We start from the raw sequence: 22,920 nt of genomic DNA on the forward strand, positions 1-22,920 counted from the left end.
TGAATGAAAATTTTATTCAAATCGTGCTTCAGTGGATTTAGGATTTGCAAAAACCAACATCAGAGAGTCCAAAGCTCAAGCCACCTATGGATTTTTCCTTTCATGTCCAGACTCAAAGCTTCTTTTTGAGCACATGTGCTACAGATTCAGAAATAAAGGTGCGAAATGTCACAATGACCTCCTTAAATCCACCTCAAACTCAGGTGATTTCTTAAATGTCACACGGTCTTTCAATGATTCATCACATCAAAGATATGGACTTCTAAAAAGTGATCTGACATACGATTCAAGCATTGAGGTTTTGGATGGACTCACCTCTCTCTTCCAGATGGGGTTAACCGTGTTGCAGATGATGCCCGATCTCTTCTCCTGACCGTGATGGGGCAGGGCGGGGAAGGTGCTGTGCTTTCCAGGCTGGATGGCGATTTTCAGGTATGGATCAGGATTAAAGAACATCCCTTTCTTTAGTCCCACTGCCTGAATGTCTGAAAGAAAACAGAAAACAGGAAGATTTACATTTATGCATTTGGCAAACACTTTTATTCAAACCAACTTACAGTGCATTTAAAGGTGGTGTGTGTACAATTTAGCAGCATAGTCGTGAGATTGTAATATTGCAACCAAAAGCTTGCGAATCAATTCTAAAAACGCAAAAGGTAGCCGCCACAGGACAAACATGTCATCGTCTGAGATAACGTAGGGAGGAAACACGCTCTGTAGAGCAGTTTGTCCATTTAGGGCTACTGTAGAAACATGACAGCGACTTCCATGTAAGGAGACCTGCGGTGTATGGAGATAAAAATGTCTCATACTAAGGAAATAAAAACAATACAGTTCATTATGTAAGATCTTTATATACTACTGATAATATAGTTATGTATATTATATTGCATGTCTGTCAAGAGATCCTCATAAAAGTTACACATTACAACTTTAACTCTTTCCCCACCATTAACGAGTTAACTCGTCAATTAAGAGAAAACGCTTCCCTTCCTCTTCCACAACTTATAAACCCCCGAAGTATCGCCCTATAGGCAAACAGCTGTATGTCCGTGTTAGTTTTGAGGATCGCTCTGATTCTGATCTCTATCAAAAGTCCTTCACAAAAATGAAATTACCTCAGCTTTTTGCTCAAATTTTTTTGTTTTTGAAGAAACCTACACTGTAAAAAATACTTTGCTGCCTTAAATTATTTGTTGAATCAACTCGGATTTACAAGTCATTTCAACTTACTATTATTTATCTTCACTAGAGATGAGATGTTATAAATACAGGTGAGTTGTTATAACTTATAAATTTAAGTTGACTTTTCTCAACTATATATTACAAGTTGTGACAATTTCTGTTGACATGAATTGATTGATTTAACAAAAAATTTTAAGGCAGCAAAGTTTTTTTTTTATACAGTGTACCCATATTTGAGAGGTGATAAAAAGTGAACTAATAAAGGTAGGATTAAACTTATTTTTTTAAAGCAGAGGGTCTGTTCTTTCATTTGATGTATTGTTTGTTAATATATTTTAAGAAGAACATTTTCTTGAAAATTCAACCTTTGTGAAAATCATGAAAAATGCTGGTGCTGGCTGGCAATTTTTTTTAAACCGCTGGCGGGGAAAGAGTTAATCTATAGACTTTTTGTATCAGTAAATGTATGTTTGACTCCTGGGGATGGAACCACATGAATGAATTTGCATGTTTAGTTTTAATATTTTTTAAAACAGACATCCTCTCGTTTTTTCACAAGACATAATATTGATTAAAAGCTCATCCGTCAAACACCTTACTGGCCTTGTGGCTTATGGATTTCTGTTAATTGTGGTCCACTTTTGGCTTTTAAAGTAAGCACCTCTGCCCCAGATTAAACTCGCTGGCATCCCAAATAGCCACAAACGCCATAAAAGAATAATTTCATTATTCAATGTGTGGATGCAAACTAGTTAATGTCTCCCAGTACAAACCTAAAAATTCCCAAGTTACTCCGTTATGTTAAAAACAGCTTTATTTAACATTAAACAGCATATTATTTAATTTTGTGGATACTCTTGTGTTTCTGCAATATTGAAAAAATATAAAATCAAAGAGAAACAAGGGATGAAAGAAGCTTAAAGGCTAAAGTTAGGTATTTACTCTGAAGAGGCTCACAGGGGCTAATTATCCTTATCTTAATATTCAGACAGTCAGACTAAGATGGTCCCAGCTGAGATGTGATATAATAATATTTTAATCTACCAACTTTAAATCTAATCCTATAGATGGGGCAGATGTGTGTGATTCATGTTGGAGTGCAGGAGTGTTTACCCATAATGAAAAAAATGCCCAATCTTCATGTCAATCCAAACCCGTATTACCTTTTTCAGAAGTGTAACAATCAATTTTCCATGAAATGAAGGTACATGATGCCAATGGGGACGGCGGTGGCTGAATGTCAAAATTGACAAAAAATGATGAAAGTGAATGATGAAAGAATTCTCATATTCAGGTCAAATATTCCTTTTGGGTAACATTTCCACCTCATCTGACCCTTGATATTATTTGGTTGTAACATTTCATTGTACTTAAATGGGATCCCTTGTCAAACAGGCACTCTGGCTACTCCATACTCTTTCTATTCAGCATCTTCGGGGCATTTGTCCGTAGGTTTAAATCCTGTTTTTCAGCTCTCTTGGGGTTTACAGCCAGCTTTTCTTTTCCCTGAGGTGATTTTTTGGCAGCGTACCTTCTGTTAAGCTGCTAATGTGCATATATTTGTGCTATAACAGGAGATGTGGCTATGAATAAAATATACAGCACTGGGGGAGGCCTGCTCTTACAGTCAACAATTTGACCATCCGGACTTTCAATATAACTGAGAGATAACAGAAGCACATTTTATATATACATTGATAAAATAAGATCGCGCAACTTTCAAACGCTCACAAAATGAAACAAAAATGAAAGAGGTGAAGAGCAGCAACTTCAGTTTAATCAATGAAAGCCTAAAGATAGGGCTGAACAATGTGTGTTTGTGCTAAAAGTCTTGTCCCCTGTAAAAACATTGCTCAGTGCATCACAATAGACCAATAGACGGAGAGTAGGAGGTCTTATTTGGCTGCTCGAACACATTCGAACACATGCGCGTCTACACCACAAAAACAATCTGATCTAATGTGTTTTCGACTATCTCTGAATGTGGTCGAAGGTGTACAAGTTTAAAACCGTTTCACACATGACTCATCCAGATAATTATTTAATGGGTCTGTCTGACACATGGAACAATAGGACAATAAACTTAAAGGATGCTTGTGAGATATAAATAAACAAACATTAGCTGAGCATTTTTGATGTTTCTCTAAATAAATGTACATGACATGGGTTTAAAAAAACATTTAATAAAATACAGAGTTTTAGAGGTATCATCTTCAGCTTTCAAATGAGACCAAACTTATGATTTAAGTGCAACTGGCTTCATCAACTGTATCTATTTTAGTTTGGCTATGACATTTTTTGAGGGGGGGGGTTAAAAAAATGGGGATTCAGGTAAACAGGTTAAGGAGGCTTAACAAAAAAATGACACACAACACTGTAAAAAAAATCCGTAGAAATTGCAGCTGGGTTGCCGGTAATTTACCGTAGATTTACATTTATGTTATTTACTGGCAAGAGTTTGTTCAAAGTTAAATGAACATTAAACATTTACAAGTCTTTGTCTTTACAGAGTAAAACTAAAAAAACAGCATCAAGCCAAACATTCTGGGAAACAAAATCTGAAGCAAAAAAGAGAAAAAGGTTGATGATGATTTCTGGTTCCCAGAATGCTTTGCATGAGGCTGTTATTATATAGTTTTATTCTGTAAAGATAAAGACTTGTTAATATTTAAAATTTATTTAACTTTGAACAAGCTCTTGCCAGTAAATAACATAAATGTAAATCTACGGTAAATTACCGGCAACCCAGCTGCAATAACATTTAAATTTCTACGGATTTTTTTTACAGTGAACACATATCCAAGTTCATAAAGATATAGCCAAGGAAAATGAGCACAAAATATTACCACCAAATATTATCAACAAATATTTGTAACAGATAAAATTGTATTCGATGTATGCTTTATTACTTGCAAGCTTTTATTAGCATGTGTTTCACTGTAAAAAAAATGGTACAATTCCGGCAGCTGGGTTACCGAAAAAATACCGTAAAATAACGGGCACAATAAATTACAGAAATTTTCCATACTGCAAAATATATTTTTTTCTGTAATTTTACATTAACACTGTAAAATTAATCCATAAAAAACGTAAAATCCGACAGCTGGGGTACCGGAAAAATACCGGAAAATAACGGGCACAATAAATCACAGAAATTTTCCATAATACAAAAATATTTTCTGTAATTTCACATTAACACTGTAAAAAATCCATAAAAAAATCCGACAGCTGGGGTGCCAAAAAAATAACGTAAAATAACGGGCAATATTAATTACAGAAATTTTCTGTAATGCATAAATACAATTTTTCTGTAATTTTACATTAACATTGTAAAAAAATCCATTAAAAAAATTCAAATCCGACAGCTGGGGTATCATAAAAATATCATAAAATAACGGGTACAATAAATCACAACAAATTTTCCATAATACAAAAATATTTTTTTTCTGTAATTTCACATTAACACTGTAAAAAAATCCATAAAAAAATGTGACAGCTGGGGTGCCGAAAAATTATCATAAAATAACGGGCATAATAAATCACAGAAATTTTCCATAATGCAAAAATATTTTTTTCTGTAATTTTACATTAACACTGTAAATAAATCCATAAAAATGTTTACATCCGACAGCTGGGGTGCCGAAAAATACAGTAAAATAACGGGCACAATTAATTACAGAAATTTTCCGTAATGCAAAAATAAAAAAAATTCTGTAATTTTACATTAACACTGCAAAAAAATCCATTAAAAAAAATAAAATCTGACGGCTGGGGTACCAGAAAAATATCATAAAATAACGGGCATAATAAATCACAGAAATTTTCCATAATGCAAAATTTTTTTTCTGTAATTTTACATTAACACTGTAAATAAATCCATAAAAAATTTAAAATCCGACAGCTGGGGTGCCGAAAAATACAGTAAAATAACGGGCACAATTAATTACAGAAATTTTCCGTAATGCAAAACCAGCTATGGTTTGCCTTTTTGCCAAATTATTTGGTCCAATAAATATCTTAAAAGTTTAGTGAAGTTTTTCTGTCTATTTTGTACCACACAATTGTATATTTTATTGGTTTAATCTAACCTGAACAGGCTTTAATTAAGCAAATATTATTTTATGATAAAACTATGAAAATAGTAATTTAACATTTTGAAACCTTTTAAAATACATCTGTATAAGCAAAAAATATATAATGTGGCTAAATATTCAGGGACTGTTTAGAATGATAACCTTTAGTTCAATGGCATTAGGCCCTCATTAAACCCTCTAAATAAAAAAAGATACGAAAAGTATGAAAGCAAATAAAAAAGACATATAAAAGTAAATAATTAAAGAGACATATGAAATAAGCGAGTACTGACTCACCTGATAGAGAAAAGCTAATCAACCTCCTGCTTCCCAAAGATTGAGGAACATCCTGACTGATGACAGGCTTCAATACCTACAGTACCAGAGAAAACAACATCATCAGCTGACAAGAGCACTAAAAGACACCATGGATGAGAAACAGGAAGTGTGACAAAGAAAAATTACCCCATCAAAGCTGCTGAAAACAGGAAGTAATTTTACAAAAGCCACACCCCCTTTCTTATTTTCCTGTCTGGTCTTTTAAACCCTGTAGCCAGAGCTTGGGCTAATATACTGTGCTTAAAGCCCATTACAAAAGCTTATTGCACGAATCAATAGCATGCATTCATTAAGACTACATTGATTCAGCATCCAGGAAGAGCAGGAGAAGATGTGAGAGAAAAAGAAAGAGAGCGGACTCAGGGGACAGCACTTCTCAGAAGAGGATAAAAGTGCAGGTGGTTCACAGATGATACGAAACACTGGCACTTATTCCACATGTCCTTAATCTCCATGTGCTTGTACGAGTAATCTGATCGGTGTTTCTTGGGTGACCACATTTATATTTTGTGCACTCTAAAAAATGCTGTGTTGTTTTAGACCATAATGGGGTAAAATATGAAAAAGCTCAACGTTTTCCCTGCTGAAAAAAAACAGCATACCAGCAAGACCAGCATATGTTGTGTTTTGGTAGGGTGACCATACGTGCCATTCTACCCGGACGCGTCCTGGCCAGGATTTCGGGTGCGTCTTCCGGAAGTCATATTTGTCTAGTTTTAATAAACATGCACTAAAAACATGCATTTTAAGGAAAAACAAAGAGCACTGATGTATTTTAAGATATGTCAGTTCAAGTTGTTTTCAGTTTGGACATTTATTTTAGTCTAGGACTAGTCTAATCCCTGTCCGGGAAACCGCCCCGGCAGCATAATACAGTAAGTGATCACGTGTACAGACAGGCTCTTCTAGAAAATGAATATAAATGACTCAAAATATTCTTCAGAACTCAATGAAACAGACAGCAAGCAAAAACAAAAGGAGAGCAGGTGTTTGGACTCAGTCTGGACAAAAATGAGATGCAAAACCTTTCCTCTTGACTGTCAAATAGAAAAGCTTCCTTGCAAACATGACTGCTGGCTGAACTGCACAGATTACTGACAAACACACACTGATTAAAAGGATCTGCGGGAAGCCCCTTAATACCAAACTCCAGATCAATTCGACAGGGTCTCTGGCACGGACAATGCACTGCCAACACGTCAGGTGCCAATGGGAAAGAGACTGGGTTGCTGTGGGGCCGTGGGTCGAGGGCGTCTGAAAGATCAGTTTGTTGTATTAAGATGTTTTTTTTTTTGCTTTCTCTAGTACACAACTGAAATGAATTTCTTTTCATCTCTAAGCTAATAAGAGATGAAATTAAGAAGACTTTTTATGCCATTAGTTATGCCATTAACGCGCAAATGCATGTGCAGTACCATGGCATTTGTTAAAGTTAAAATATAACAACATAACGACTTTAAACAGATTCAGATTATATGGTATGATAATGATGGTATGGTGCATCACTCCCTTTGTTCCAATGTATCCTTGTAAGAGGGAGCTACTGCAACCCTATCCTGAGAAAGAGATGCTGCCTAGTCATCAAAACACATAGAGCACTTGGAAAAACCCTTCGCTGACAGGGCAGAGAGACACTGAGATTTGTGTATATTGCACGGAGGAGAGACGCTAAAGCTATAAACAGCCAATATAGAGATGGGGGTTGAGAAATGTCTACATACAAATGTTTGTAGTGAGCCACGTGCAGTGAGACAGTATACTACTTGCACATTTATACAGTACATATAGAGCATTATAAAGGCTGGACACCAATATTTTGTAATTGTGATAAAATAAAGTGTATACAGTTTAAATGTATTTGTTAATCTCTCACGTTCTTTATACATGCAGATAAACACTACCAGACACCAAAGGAAACATACTTTAAAACAATAAAAACATGCCCGCAGAAGATATTTTTGACTTCGGCATATTGCACTCCAAAATTATGTGCAAAAGTGAGTAACGCACATTTAGAAAGTGCTTGAACATCCATCATATCTCACTAAACTAAATGTTTCTCTTTCTGTGACACATACAAGACTTTCAAAACCTCTATACCAACAGGATTTTTTTTACCTAGCAACATGGTTTAATACTAAACCAATTGGAGACTTTTGTTTTAAAAGTCATGTTCTTCCTGATCCAAACTTTAGTTTAGTGTGTTATGTTGCTGTTAGAGCATAAATAATACCTGTAAGATGATAAAGCTCAAAGTTCACTGCCAGGCGATATATTTTCTTTAACAGAATTCGCCTTTTAAAGCCTACAGCGAACGGCCGGTTTGGACTACAGCCCTCTACTTCCTGCTTTAATGACGTCACTAGAACAGTTTTTTGACTAAACTCCACCCACAGGAATACGTCAGTCGCCAGCTAAGCTAACGGCAAGCTAAGCTGCTATCGAATCACAACACACTAAACAAACTACACAATCAGAACTCTTTACGTATTTCTGAAGGAGGGACTTCATAGAACAAGGAAGACATCAGCTTTTTATGATAGCGAAAACATCGGTATACAGATAAGTAAATTGTTACTGCATTTTTTACACATGAAAGATGAAGATGAAAGAGGGAAACGGGACCGTTAAAGTCTGTGCTAATAATGATATTTCACCTGAGAAAGACCTTAGTGGTCTCGCGTGAATTTCAGTTGGAGTTTAACATGACATCATATTGCATCGATAAAACTTAACTCCACTAAGTATCATTATATCTGTGAATACAACTGTATTGTAAGCAAGAACAAGAATTGGTCCATATTTTATGAGTCGGCTAATTCGCATTAATTCATACGACCACATTCATAAGTTTTGGTATGATTTGCCTCGACCCCTGTAACGTTGGGGTTAGGTGCGGGTTAGGGATTTGGTTTTGTTGTTGTTTTTTTCATGAGAATCATACGTTTTTGCACGATTTACTTCGTACAGTATGATTTCAAATGAATTAGCCAACTCGTAAAATATGTACAAATTCTCATCTGGATCAGGCTACTCTGCAATTCATTTTCTTAGGTGTTCATTTCTCCTGCAAGCTTCCATCAATGCTGCCTCTTCTTGCCAACAAAAAATCAGCCTCCAAAGTATTTTCCTGCTGACGCCATCAAACAAAGTCATCTGATACTAAAGGACACAGTGAACAATACTGCATAAATCTGCTACCACCAGTCCATCCTGTTCCTTGCTTAGGAGCATTGTGATGAGGACAAACTACAGAAAGCTATCCTTTCTCTCTCAAATCACTTAAAAGGCAACACACAGCTTATCTTCAGCACGAATAAGATAATAATCTGCATTGTTCCCAAATTTACCAATTCCCGAATAGAGGTGGTATACAAACCCCTACTTGCAACTAAAGATTAACTAGACCTGAGGACAAAAAGTTTATTTTATAAATGAAGTGATACTTCAAAACTTGCACCCACAATGAATGCATGGGAGAGTATTGTGAGTGGTTGCCAAGTTGCTAAAGTGTTTTTTTTTAGCTCAAGTATTTGCTTCGTGACCCAAGTAAAGCGATCCCAGACTCAATTCTCTGTGATGTTTTGCTGTCTCAATATGGTTTTTCAAGAAACTGCAGGATTTTAGGTGAAATTTCAATGTTTGTAGTCCAAATCTGTGACGAAATGCCACATTGTAATATTTAGGGTTACAGGCCTGTTTGAATCCCTAACCACATGTTCAGTGTTGGGGAAAGTTACTTTTAAAAGTAATGCATTACAATATTAGGTTACTCCCCAAAAAAGTAACTAATTGCGTTTTCATGGAAAGTAATGCTTGCGTTACTTTTAAGTTAGTTTTGCGTTACTTTTTCTTACTTGGCTGAGGCTTGATCTCTTTCAGTCCTTGCAGAAACTGTTCCCACTCATGTGCACAGAGTGCGAAATTCTACGTTAATATGTTCAGTTTAATTCAGTACATTATTATTTTTTTAATTGAATTAATTAAACTGAAAAGTACAGCACCCCTAAGGTGACATTGGAGTAAAAAAAGTTAAGTTTCATGAGCTCACGTGAAACTTTTGCATGCTCATGTGAAACTTTCATGTGCTAATGCGAAACATTCATGTGCAGACTTTTTTTAAAGTTTAGTTTCGCGTGCGCACGTGAAACTATCGCGTGGGCACGTGAAACTTTCATGGCGCACATGAAACTTTCGCTCGCATTTAGTTTCACATGCGCACGCGAAACTAAACTTCGTTTAATTTTTTTCTCCATGTCCCCTTAGGGGATCCGTAGAAAAGTAACTCTCAACTGAAATATTAATGTGTACATTTATAAAGTAATGCGTTACTTTACTCGTTACTTCAGAAAAGTAATATTATTACGAAATGCGTGTTACTTGTAATGCGTTACCCCCAACACTGCACATGTGTTACTGATAATAGTGATGTTTGCAAGTGTCACCACGCAGCAAACAATTCAAATACGTCTAATAGCCATCCACAGGCCAGACGTCTAGGCTAAAACAAGGCAAAATTTGGGCTGTCAGTGAAAATGTTATAGACATCTAAGCATAGCCCAAAAATAACTAAAATAAATAAACAAAACCAAACACCTTCTTATCATTGTTGACTTTGCATTTATGACTGAATGCCATACATCTCAAGTTATTTTGGCAAGGACAACATTAAACCATATTCAAGGTTATTTTGTAAACATCATAAATGTTTACAATCAGGTGTGCTGAGTAGGCTGCTGACCAATTAAAAGCATTCATGGATAAACCTGCTGCAAATAAGCAAAAAACTTAAATAAAAGCATAGTAAACAAACAGACTACAGTTTAGGACAGCTTCAGCAAGAAATCACCTAACAAGCTCATTCTCATGTTATTGATAAATAAATTCAAAATATTGTTTTCAATACCAAAGTTCTAGTAGTTTACTACCCTTTCAAAGATTTATAACTGCTCAAATCATAGGATGGTGGTGACTACCTTCAGCCAGTCAGGTATCCAGGTGACAGCAGCATCCCTCTTCCTCCTCCTGGTCTGACTTGGCGACATCAGTCTAAACTCAGCCCGTCCCGGGTGATAATTCAAAAACAAAGCCCTAGCTAGCGGCGTACGGCCATAAAGATGTGTCAGTCTCTCTTTGCTATCCATTAATGCATCTGTAGGTCTCCTCCGCTATCTACCAAACGCATACGCTTTACCTGACCCGAGGCTTTTCCACCACTGCTTCCGCCAAAGTTATTTTTAAACTGTATGCCCTGAGAAAGGGCACTGGTGTTGAGATCGAGTTTACTGGCTCTCAGCATTTCTGGAGACCACGCCAGCACAAAGGCAGCAGGGCTGTGGAAATTCAATCTCTCGCTTTGGCTTTGTGCTAACAAAGGGGTGGCTAAAAATCGTGACTATAAAAAGTCTGAGGGGAAATAAAGCGATTTACTTTTTAAGTGATTTTTAGATGAGATCTCCGTTGAAATAAACACACACCTTCATTGCGCCTCACTGATGGACCCACAAGGAGTAAAGTCAGAGGTATTTCAGGAAATAACAGGAGATTAGTGCTTAATGAATGTGCTCGACTGCAGTGTCCTTCAAATTCATTCAATGTCTTTTTACGAATGAAGAGAAAAGGGCAAACCGTTATACAATTATGCCCGGTCAGAAGACAAGACAAGTGAGACAGAGCCTATAATTGTCATCAATAATGTCAGGGCATTTCATATGGCAAACTTTAAACCCATGAAGATTTCTCGTACAAACCCAAAGTTTAGCTCTGGGACAAAATCCTTGGGTTTGAGACACCTTTTGACAAAATATGTGTTCAGTGCGTCATGTGAACCTATGTGCATCACACATCATGTTAAAATATTTTATATTACCTTTGCCAGATACTCGCTTTATTGCATTGGTTCAAGCAAAGATTAGTGTTATGTGAGTTTCTTCCAAGTGTTTTGTGAACGTGAGCGTTTATTTTATCATAAACCCTTTTGTGGTATGTGCACGTATTTTGAAATTTGCATCCCTCAGAAGACAAGTCACTGGGAGAGGTCATGAGGTGAGCCTCTTTCCTGAACCCCTTCTGTCCATTGGGACTTCATTTGTCAAATTAGATTTATCCCCAAACAACACAGTGAAGTCTTAGCAGTGTTTGCATGCGTGTATGTATGTGTGTGTGTGTGTGTGTGTGTGTGTATTTACTCACAGAGGCAGAGGGGTTTCTCACGGTTACACTGGGTGTGGTGGCTCGGAGAGCTCCACTCAATCCATGATAATATTTGAAACAAATCTTTGTCTCAGCTGTGTATAAAGAGAAAGAAAAACAACCAAATCAGATGAAGGTCAGCTATGCTTTGTGTTTTACACTACTCATGCACCATAATATTTCTAAATCTTCACGCTATTCCAGCATCTATGGCTATATTCCTGGCAAAAGCCAGTTACTCCATAAACAAGTTAAACCATACACCGGTTGGGGAAAGGGCAATTTGGCATCTCCAATTCACCTAACTTGCACGGAGTAGACGGAGTAAACCCACACTGACACAGGGAGAACATGCAAACAGCTAGGCCACCTGACCTAGCCGGGGCTTGAACCAGGGGCCTTCTTGCTGTGAGGCAACAGTGCTACCCACTGATTGTTCACATGACCATTTCATTACCATATAACATAATATCATGAAAGCTTGCTAAAGTGTGTGTGTGTACTTGGTAATTATCACATTGTGGGGACCAATAGGATTTATGCCCAGCTTCACTACTTCCTGAACTTCAACCAGCTCCTTGTTTCCTGTCTGCCATTATTGGACAAACTGATTCATCCAGGTGTGCCTGACCTCGGTAGTCACAAACAAACTGATTAATCCAGGGTTGCCTGACCTCAGTAGTCACAACAACAATAATCAGACACACCTGGATTAATCAGTTTGTCCAATAATGGCAGACAGGAAACAAGGAGCTGGCTGAAGTTCAGGAAGTAGTGCAGCTGGGCATAAAGCCTATTGTCTCCACAAAGATAGGAATACCAGTATTTCTGTGACCTTGTGGGGACATTTTGATGTCAACATGAGGAAACAAGCTTATAAATCAAACAGAATGATGTTTCTTGTAAATGTGAAGTATCAGAAAGTTTTCTGTGATGATTGGGGTCAGGGTTTGGGTTACGGCAATACAATATTTAGTTTTAACATTATAAAAACCATTACGTCTATGGAATGTCCCCACAAAACATGGAAACCAGAATCTGTGTGTGTGTGTGTGTGCGCGTGTGTGTGTGCGTAATGCCCAAAGAGCAAAAAATGTGATGCTGATGGAGTTTGTTCTTGCAGACGTGCTGACCGAGCTAAACGTGTCTCCTTATTTAGTTACTACACCTTCTAAAAATTGAGAAATCGTGAGTGGCCTACTTTTTATAGTTGCTCACACCTGGCTTGATGTCACCTGAATAATAATGTAAGACAATTTCCAAACTATTCACACAGAATCTAACAGATAATTCATACATACACACTGCAAAAAAATGATTTTTGTCTTGTTTTAAGCACAAACATCTAAGAATTCTCAAGTCAAGATGCAAGGTCAAGACCTCAGAAATTAAGTCTAGTTTTTAGACAAAAATATCAAATTTAAATAAATTTGTGGATTAAACGAGCAAAAAATCTGCCAATGGGGTAAGCAAAAAAATCTTGAACTTTTTTCTGAAACACTTAATTCAAGAAAAATTTGCTTCCCCATTGGCAGATTTTTTTGCTTCTTTTATCCACAAATTCATTAAAATTTTATACATTTTGTCTAAAAACTAGACTTATTTTAAGGTCATTTTGCTCATCAAGAAAAAACATCTTGATTTAAGAGTTTTTAGATATTTGTACTGAAAACAAGACAAAAACACTAAGTATGACAGTAATTTTTTTGCAGTGCATTGACATACATTGGCGTCCAAAGATATTTTAATACTACAGCATGACAGATTTTAAATAAATGACACAAATATGTAACATTCAACATATGATGGCTGAATTATTTATATTAAGTAGTATACCATCAAATAAATAAAAATCAGACCCATCAGACTTTACATTTTGTGATTTCAGTTATACAGTATCTCAATAATAGACTGTAAAAAATACGGACGTAGTGCTCGCGACGTCACCCATAGGTTTGTGAAGATAGTTGGCGGGGCTTGCTTTCACCATCTTGGCATCGCATCAAAATTGGTGAAGAGGCAGGATGTGGGTGAAGCTGAGGTGGCAAGTTGCTGAAACCAACACCCGCCTAGCTTGACTCTAGTGACAGCAGTGGCTGTTCACCTGTCACTCAAGTGGTCATACCCTTAATTATGCAGAACTTTAAGGCTTAATATAATTTAAACGGATGAGTTATAAAAAAATAACCCCCCCCCCTTACAATTGTCAATTTGCTATACAGACCAAAACCACTTTTTTCTTAACACATTATTTTGATGTAAAGTTGGGCATTTTAACATTGTGGTCTATGGGATTGACTCCCTTTTAGTGCCAGCCTGTCCCAATCTGCAGCCTGAATATGATACTTGAAAGACATTGAGAAACTGAACCAGTAAGCAAAATGTTATCAGTCAGAGGGAGTTAGTCGAGCTGTTCTCTTACTAGCAGGCAGCAGGAACTTCAAAGGCTTTAAGTCTGAATCTGGTTATTTTGAGATATGGCAAGAAGCATGATACAAGAAAACAGAAGAAATTGTTCATGCTGTTCGATTTGACAGAACACCACACTGGAAGCGACGTGGCTGGCATAATTCTTCAATGAAAAACAAATCTAGTCTTGGAAAAAGCACGGGACATTTACAAGAATGAATAACAAGCCAGTAGAAATGCATGTCTAGGACAACTGAAAACATTTTAGTCCTAAAAAATGGAGTCCAAGAATCATACTTCTGTCAAACTATGATTGGAATACTGTATGTGACTGTTCAGTACTTTTTGTAGGCTTTGTATTCAGCACTATTCAGAAAATCTCCAAACCAATGGAATGGCATTTCTGAAAAGCACATGCTGGAAAGCATCAGAAGTGTTTCTAATGAGAATTTTTACCCTCCATAAAGTACAAGCTGGTATCGATTCTCCACACAATCTGCCCTTTGTGTGAACCACTCACTCCACGACTCTTATAATCCAAAAAGTTTTCGGAGAGAACCTCATCTATAAAAGAAGACAAAAGACAATGTAGCTCATAATGGCAAAGGGTATTTTTTACTTTGGGTGCATGCAACTGTATGGATGAAAACATTTGCCACAAAATGCTAACAAAATACAGACTGTGTATTTGGTTAGTCAAATATGAGGCAATTTGGGATTATCAACCCTTTCCAAATCTACTGATAGCTTTGTTTATGGATAAAAAATAAAACATAAACACCAGACCCCACACAAATATTTAGAAGAGTTGTTGTTCAGGCATTCCCTTAAATCATTAACATTGGGTTACATTGTTAAATACTAATACTGTATTATCACATAGTAACTAAAATACTTATTGGTTGATCCATTCAGTTGAAATATTCTCACCTATAAGGTACATGCCAATCCAATCACCAGCATCCACTTCCTCTTTGATGTCCCAGCAGATGATAATATCCTCTGTTTGGTCGATGCAATAAAAGGAGGTGCTGACTGTTAGGGTGGAACGGCTTTGCAAAGACACCAGATCTGTATCGCTAGTGGACCGTGGCAGAGCAAGGCCATCGTTGGGATGGATAAAGCTGAAACGTGTCACATCCTTGCACCGGCGCCGGTTCTGGGAGGTCCGTGACGGTGAGGCCATGGCCGCCAGGCCCAGAAACCTGCTCTGGTACAGGTTCTGTAGAACATTACACATGTCAGTTTATAAAAGTCTACTTTCTTGTAACTTAGGGCGGTTTCACATTTGGTGCGATTGCCTGGTCCGAACCAGAGTTCGATTGCTCCCCCCTCCTCATGCCCCCCATGGACTGTGTTCACATATTATTTTTGCATCCGAACTGCGGTATGCTTGCATCATCAAGCTGCAGCCGGCGCGTTCTCATGTTGCTTGGCAACGCTGTAAACGAGAAGACGACAAGCGTGCAAAGAGATGATTTCTGAATGCCTCCGCAAAAATTGACGTCGGCGGACAGACCGTTGTCATCGAAATGACTTTAGTATGTTTGCGGCAGACAGACGAAAGTGCGTTTCTGTATTATTTCTTTGAAAACAAAACCAAAGGTTTAAAAAAATAAGAACAAAAGTCAAGCAAGCATTCTATGCATTTTGTTGTCAAGGTAAGTGCACGTACACAAACACACACGTCTGTTTTGTTGGGACATTCCTTATAATACATAATTAACAGTGGTTCACTTCTGTGATTTGGTACGATTGCGCTCACATTAGCAGCGAACCGATCTGGAGTTCACATGAACCGGACCCCAGACCACCCTTTTTAAGCGGACTCGAGTACGTTTCGTGGGTGCGCACCCGAGTTCGGAAGACAGCGTTCACATCATCCAAATGTACCGAACTCTGATGTCAATCGAACCCGGGTGCGCACCAAAAGTGCTAATGTGAAAACGCCCTTAGAAGCTGTTATCCAATCTGATCTTAGTCCTGGAAAAGATGTGTTAAACTCTTAAATATAAAATGGCTTTTCAAATAAATAATTATTCCAGAAATGTGCATGAGAACTGAAAACTGGTTCTTCATACCTCAGTACTGTCTCTACTGTACATCATAAAAAAATTTATAGCTTACCTTAAACCTTATTGAATTTGCCAAAAAATGTGTCACATCTAAGACATTCCTTAAATTACTAAATTATTTCAAAATCCTTTTTAAGTATCTTTAACAAATATTAATATTTTATATACCTTAATCACACATTAATGGTCATGCATTTACTTATTCTGGGCATGAATGAAATGGATATCAGGACAGCATGAGGGATTCTTGTGATGTGTCAGTTTAAAATTCTGGGGAGAGTAATACATCAAACAATATTTATATACTTAGAATGTTTTAACATGTTGTAACATGTTGCTAGCATGTTTTAACATGATGTTAGTATGTATTAGGACAATCAAACGTGATGCTAGAATATTTTAACATGTTTTAGCATGTTGCTAGCATGTTTTAACATGATGTTAGTATTTATTAGGACAGTCAAACATGTTGCTAGCATGTTTTAACATGATGTTAGTATGTATAAGGACAATCAAATGTGATGCTAGAATGTTTAACATGTTTTAGCATGTTGCTATCCCTGCTGAAAAAAACAGCATACTAGCAAGACCAGCATATGTTGTGTTTTGGTGCTGGTTTGCTAGTGAACACCAGCTAAACCAGCATCAGCACCAGCATCAGCACCAGCTAAACCGGCATTAGCACCAGCTAAACTGGCATTAGCACCAGCAACCTATGCTGGTCATACCAGCAAGACCAGCATATGTTGTGTTTTGGTGCTGGTATGCTGGTGACCACCAGCTAAACCAGCATAGACCAGCATAATTCCCATGCTGGTTTGATGCTGTTTTTTTCCGCAGGGTAGCATGTTTTAACATGATGTTAGTATGTATTAGGACAATCAAATATGATGCTAGAATGTTTTAACATGTTTTATCATGTTGTTAACATGTTTTATCATGTTGTTAACATGTATTATCATGATGCTAGTATGTATTAGGACAATCAAGCATGATGCTAGAATGTTTTAACATGTTTTATCATGTTGCTAACATGTTTTATCATGATGCTAGTATGTATTAGGGCAATCAAGCGTGATTCTAGAATGTTTTAACATGTTTTAGCATGTTGCTAGCATGTTTTATCTTGATGCTAGTATGTATAAGGACAATCAAGTGTGATGCTAGAATGTTTTAACATGTTTTAGCATGTTGTTAGCATGTTTAATAATGATGCTAGTATGTATTAGGACACTCAAGCGTGATGCTAAATTTTTTAACTTGTTTTAGCATGTTGCTAGCATGTTTTATCATGATGCTAGTATGTATTAGGACAATCAAGCGTGATTCTAGAATGTTTTAACATGTTTTAGCATGTTGCTAGCATGTTTTATCATGATGCTAGTATGTATATGGACAATCAAGCGTGATGCTAAATGTTTTAACATGTTTTATCATGATGCTAGCATGCTTTATCATGATGCTAGTATGTATTAGGACAATCAAGCGTGATTCTAGAATGTTTTAACATGTTTTACCATGTTGCTAGCATGTTTTATCATGATGCTAGTATGTATTAGGACACTCAAGCGTGATGCTAAATCTTTTAACATGTTTTAGCATGTTGCTAGCATGTTTTATCATTATGCTAGTATGTATTAGGACACTCAAACGTGATGCTAAATGTTTTAACATGTTTTAGCATGTTGCTAGCATGTTTTATCATGATGCTAGTATGTATTAGGACAATCAAGTGTGATGCTAGAATGTTTTAACATGTTTTAGCATGTTGCTAGCATGTTTTATCATGATGTTAGTATGTATTAGGACACTCAAGCGTGATGCTAAATGTTTTAACATGTTTTAGCATGTTGCTAGCATGTTTTATCATTATGCTAGTATGTATAAGGACAATCAAATGTGATGCTAGAATGTTTAACATGTTTTAGCATGTTGCTATCCCTGCTGAAAAAAACAGCATACTAGCAAGACCAGCATATGTTGTGTTTTGGTGCTGGTTTGCTAGTGAACACCAGCTAAACCAGCATCAGCACCAGCACCAGCTAAACCGGCATTAGCACCAGCTAAACCGGCATTAGCACCAGCAACCTATGCTGGTCATACCAGCAAGACCAGCATATGTTGTGTTTTGGTGCTGGTATGCTGGTGACCACCAGCTAAACCAGCATAGACCAGCATAATTCCCATGCTGGTTTGATGCTGTTTTTTTCCGCAGGGTAGCATGTTTTAAAATGATGTTAGTATGTATTAGGACAATCAAATGTGATGCTAGAATGTTTTAACATGTTTTAGCATGTTGTTAACATGTTTTATCATGTTGTTAACATGTATTATCATGATGCTAGTATGTATTAGGACAATCAAGCATGATGCTAGAATGTTTTAACATGTTTTATCATGTTGCTAACATGTTTTATCATGATGCTAGTATGTATTAGGGCAATCAAGCGTGATTCTAGAATGTTTTAACATGTTTTAGCATGTTGCTAGCATGTTTTATCTTGATGCTAGTATGTATAAGGACAATCAAGTGTGATGCTAGAATGTTTTAACATGTTTTAGCATGTTGTTAGCATGTTTAATAATGATGCTAGTATGTATTAGGACACTCAAGCGTGATGCTAAATTTTTTAACTTGTTTTAGCATGTTGCTAGCATGTTTTATCATGATGCTAGTATGTATTAGGACAATCAAGCGTGATTCTGGAATGTTTTAACATGTTTTAGCATGTTGCTAGCATGTTTTATCATGATGCTAGTATGTATATGGACAATCAAGCGTGATGCTAAATGTTTTAACATGTTTTATCATGATGCTAGCATGCTTTATCATGATGCTAGTATGTATTAGGACAATCAAGCGTGATTCTAGAATGTTTTAACATGTTTTAGCATGTTGCTAGCATGTTTTATCATGATGCTAGTATGTATTAGGACACTCAAGCGTGATGCTAAATCTTTTAACATGTTTTAGCATGTTGCTAGCATGTTTTATCATTATGCTAGTATGTATTAGGACACTCAAACGTGATGCTAAATGTTTTAACATGTTTTAGCATGTTGCTAGCATGTTTTATCATGATGCTAGTATGTATTAGGACAATCAAGTGTGATGCTAGAATGTTTTAACATGTTTTAGCATGTTGCTAGCATGTTTTATCATGATGTTAGTATGTATTAGGACACTCAAGCGTGATGCTAAATGTTTTAACATGTTTTAGCATGTTGCTAGCATGTTTTATCATTATGCTAGTATGTATTAGGACACTCAAGTGTGATGCTAAATGTTTTAACATGTTTTATCATGTTGCTAGCATGTTTTAACATGATGCTAGTATGTATAAGGACAATCAAGCTTGATGCTAGAATGTTTTAACATGTTTTATCATGATGCTTGTATGTATTAGGACAATCAAGTGTGATGCTAGAATGTTTTAACATGTTTTAACATGTTGCTAACATGTTTTATCTTGATGTTAGTATGTATAAGGACAATCAAGTGTGATGCTAGAATGTTTTAACATGTTTTAGCATGTTGTTAGCATGTTTAATAATGATGCTAGTATGTATTAGGACACTCAAGCGTGATGCTAAATGTTTTAACATGTTTTAGCATGTTGCTAGCATGTTTTATCTTGATGCTAGTATGCAAAGGACAATCAAGTGTGATGCTAGAATGTTTTAAAATGTTTTAGCATGTTGTTACCATGTTTAATAATGATGCTAGTATGTATTAGGACACTCAAGCGTGATGCTAAATTTTTTAACTTGTTTTAGCATGTTGTTAGCATGTTTTATCATGATGCTAGTATGTATTAGGACAATCAAGCGCGATTCTAGAATGTTTTAACATGTTTTAGCATGTTGTTAGCATGTTTTATCATGATGCTAATATGTATATGGAGAATCAAGCGTGATGCTAAATGTTTTAACATGTTTTATCATGATGCTAGTATGTATTAGGACAATCAAGCGTGATTCTAGAATGTTTTAACATGTTTTAGCATGTTGCTAGCATGTTTTATCATGATGTTAGTATGTATTAGGACCATCAAGCGTGATTCTAGAATGTTTTAACATGTTTTAGCATGTTGCTAGCATGTTTTATCATGATGCTAGTATGTATTAGGACAATCAAGCGTGATTCTAGAATGTTTTAACATGTTTTAGCATGTTGCTAGCATGTTTTATCTTGATGCTAGTATGTATAAGGACAATCAAGTGTGATGCTAGAATGTTTTAACATGTTTTAGCATGTTGCTAGCATGTTTAATAATGATGCTAGTATGTATTAGGACACTCAAGCGTGATGCTAAATGTTTTAACATGTTTTAGCATGTTGCTAGCATGTTTTATCTTGATGCTAGTATATATAAGGACAATCAAGTGTGATGCTAGAATGTTTTAACATGTTTTAGCATGTTGTTAGCATGTTTAATAATGATGCTAGTATGTATTAGGACACTCAAGCGTGATGCTAAATTTTTTAAACTTGTTTTAGCATGTTGCTAGCATGTTTTATCATGATGCTAGTATGTATTAGGACAATCAAGCGTGATTCTAGAATGTTTTAACATGTTTTAGCATGTTGCTAGCATATTTTATCATGATGCTAGTATGTATATGGACAATCAAGCGTGATGCTAAATGTTTTAACATGTTTTATCATGATGCTAGCATGTTTTATCATGATGCTAGTATGTATTAGGACAATCAAGCGTGATTCTAGAATGTTTTAACATGTTTTAGCATGTTGCTTACATGTTTTATCATGATGCTAGTATGTATTAGGACAATCAAGCGTGATTCTAGAATGTTTTAACATGTTTTAGCATGTTGCTTACATGTTTTATCATGATGCTAGTATGTATTAGGGCAATCAAGCGTGATTCTAGAATGTTTTAACATGTTTTAGCATGTTGCTTACATGTTTTATCATGATGCTAGTATGTATTAGGGCAATCAAGCGTGATTCTAGAATGTTTTAACATGTTTTAGCATGTTGCTAGCATGTTTTATCTTGATGCTAGTATGTATAAGGACAATCAAGTGTGATGCTAGAATGTTTTAACATGTTTTAGCATGTTGTTAGCATGTTTAATAATGATGCTAGTATGTATTAGGACACTCAAGCGTGATGCTAAATTTTTTAACTTGTTTTAGCATGTTGCTAGCATGTTTTATCATGATGCTAGTATGTATTAGGACAATCAAGCGTGATTCTAGAATGTTTTAACATGTTTTAGCATGTTGCTAGCATGTTTTATCATGATGCTAGTATGTATATGGACAATCAAGCGTGATGCTAAATGTTTTAACATGTTTTATCATGATGCTAGCATGCTTTATCATGATGCTAGTATGTATTAGGACACTCAAGCGTGATGCTAAATGTTTTAACATGTTTTAGCATGTTGCTAGCATGTTTTATCATTATGCTAGTATGTATTAGGACACTCAAACGTGATGCTAAATGTTTTAACATGTTTTAGCATGTTGCTAGCATGTTTTATCATGATGTTAGTATGTATTAGGACAATCAAGCGTGATGCTAGAATGTTTTAACATGTTTGAGCATGTTGCTAGCATGTTTTATCATGATGTTAGTATGTATTAGGACACTCAAGCGTGATGCTAAATGTTTTAACATGTTTTAGCATGTTGCTAGCATGTTTTATCGTTATGCTAGTATGTATTAGGACACTCAAGTGTGATGCTAAATGTTTTAACATGTTTTATCATGTTGCTAGCATGTTTTATCATGATGCTAGTATGTATAAGGACAATCAAGCGTGATGCTAGAATGTTTTAACATGTTTTATCATGATGCTTGTATGTATTAGGACAATCAAGTGTGATGCTAGAATGTTTTAACATGTTTTAGCATGTTGTTAACATGTTTTATCATGCTTGTATGTATTAGGACAATCAAGTGTGATGCTAGAATGTTTTAACATGTTTTAGCATGTTTTTAGAGTGACGCTTATTTGAACAATGCTATAGTGTAAAGTACAATTTATACTTTTGTGTAAGACCTACGCCATAGCCTGTACACCGTAGGCAGTTTTTATACATCAGTGTCATTGTTCACCTCGCTGCGCATTTACACATGCAGATCACTAGTAGGCAGTGTCCACAGGCATATTGCAGTATCAAGGCAAAAGCAGAAAAATAATTGTGTACGTTTTTGGAGAAGCATCAGTAGCATTTTACAGATCGGTAATAACTGATAATAACATTACTAGGGTGACCACACGTGCCATTCTTCCCGGACGTGTCCTGGCCAGGATTTCAGTGCGTCTTCCGGAAGTCATATTTGTTGACCGCATACACCATTCAGTTAAAAACATAAGACAGTACAATCGTAGTTTCATTCTTACCTTAAAATGTAACATTTGCTTTTCTGTAATAATAATAATAATCCAATATGATGTATGCAGTCGATAAAGACGCCTTCCAGAAGACGCACCCAAATCCTGGCCGTGAAGAATGACACATGTGGTCACCCTAAACATTACCCAGTTATTATCTGTAAAGTAAAGTGCAAGGGAAGCATCAGCAGTGATGGAGGTAAACAGACTTGTGTTGCAACCTGAGGTGTTAAATATAGCTCCTCAACTTGGTCAATCATTGGTTTTATGCATGCA

At 36.2% G+C, this 22,920-nt stretch overlaps 1 protein-coding gene across 10 annotated transcripts in view; it reads right to left on the reverse strand.

Moving 5' to 3' along the window:
* The window catches only part of hecw1a (HECT, C2 and WW domain containing E3 ubiquitin protein ligase 1a), a 75,348-nt gene that overhangs the window by 47,247 nt on the left and 5,181 nt on the right, over positions 1-22,920 (reverse strand). For 2 of the 10 annotated variants that reach the window (XM_073813203.1, XM_065294815.2), the window contains exons 1-6: positions 22,654-22,789; positions 15,129-15,420; positions 14,655-14,762; positions 11,790-11,884; positions 5,556-5,631; positions 316-485 (exon numbers count right to left, since the gene is read on the reverse strand). In XM_073813203.1, the coding sequence (XP_073669304.1) occupies positions 316-485; positions 5,556-5,631; positions 11,790-11,884; positions 14,655-14,762; positions 15,129-15,420; positions 22,654-22,788 (876 nt within the window). In that variant the 5' untranslated portion in view covers position 22,789. The other 8 variants (XM_065294822.2, XM_065294821.2, XM_065294820.2 and 5 more) reach the window with 8 other exon arrangements.

Source organism: Paramisgurnus dabryanus, chromosome 22 (assembly GCF_030506205.2).
Source record: "Paramisgurnus dabryanus chromosome 22, PD_genome_1.1, whole genome shotgun sequence".
NCBI lineage: Eukaryota > Metazoa > Chordata > Actinopteri > Cypriniformes > Cobitidae > Paramisgurnus > Paramisgurnus dabryanus.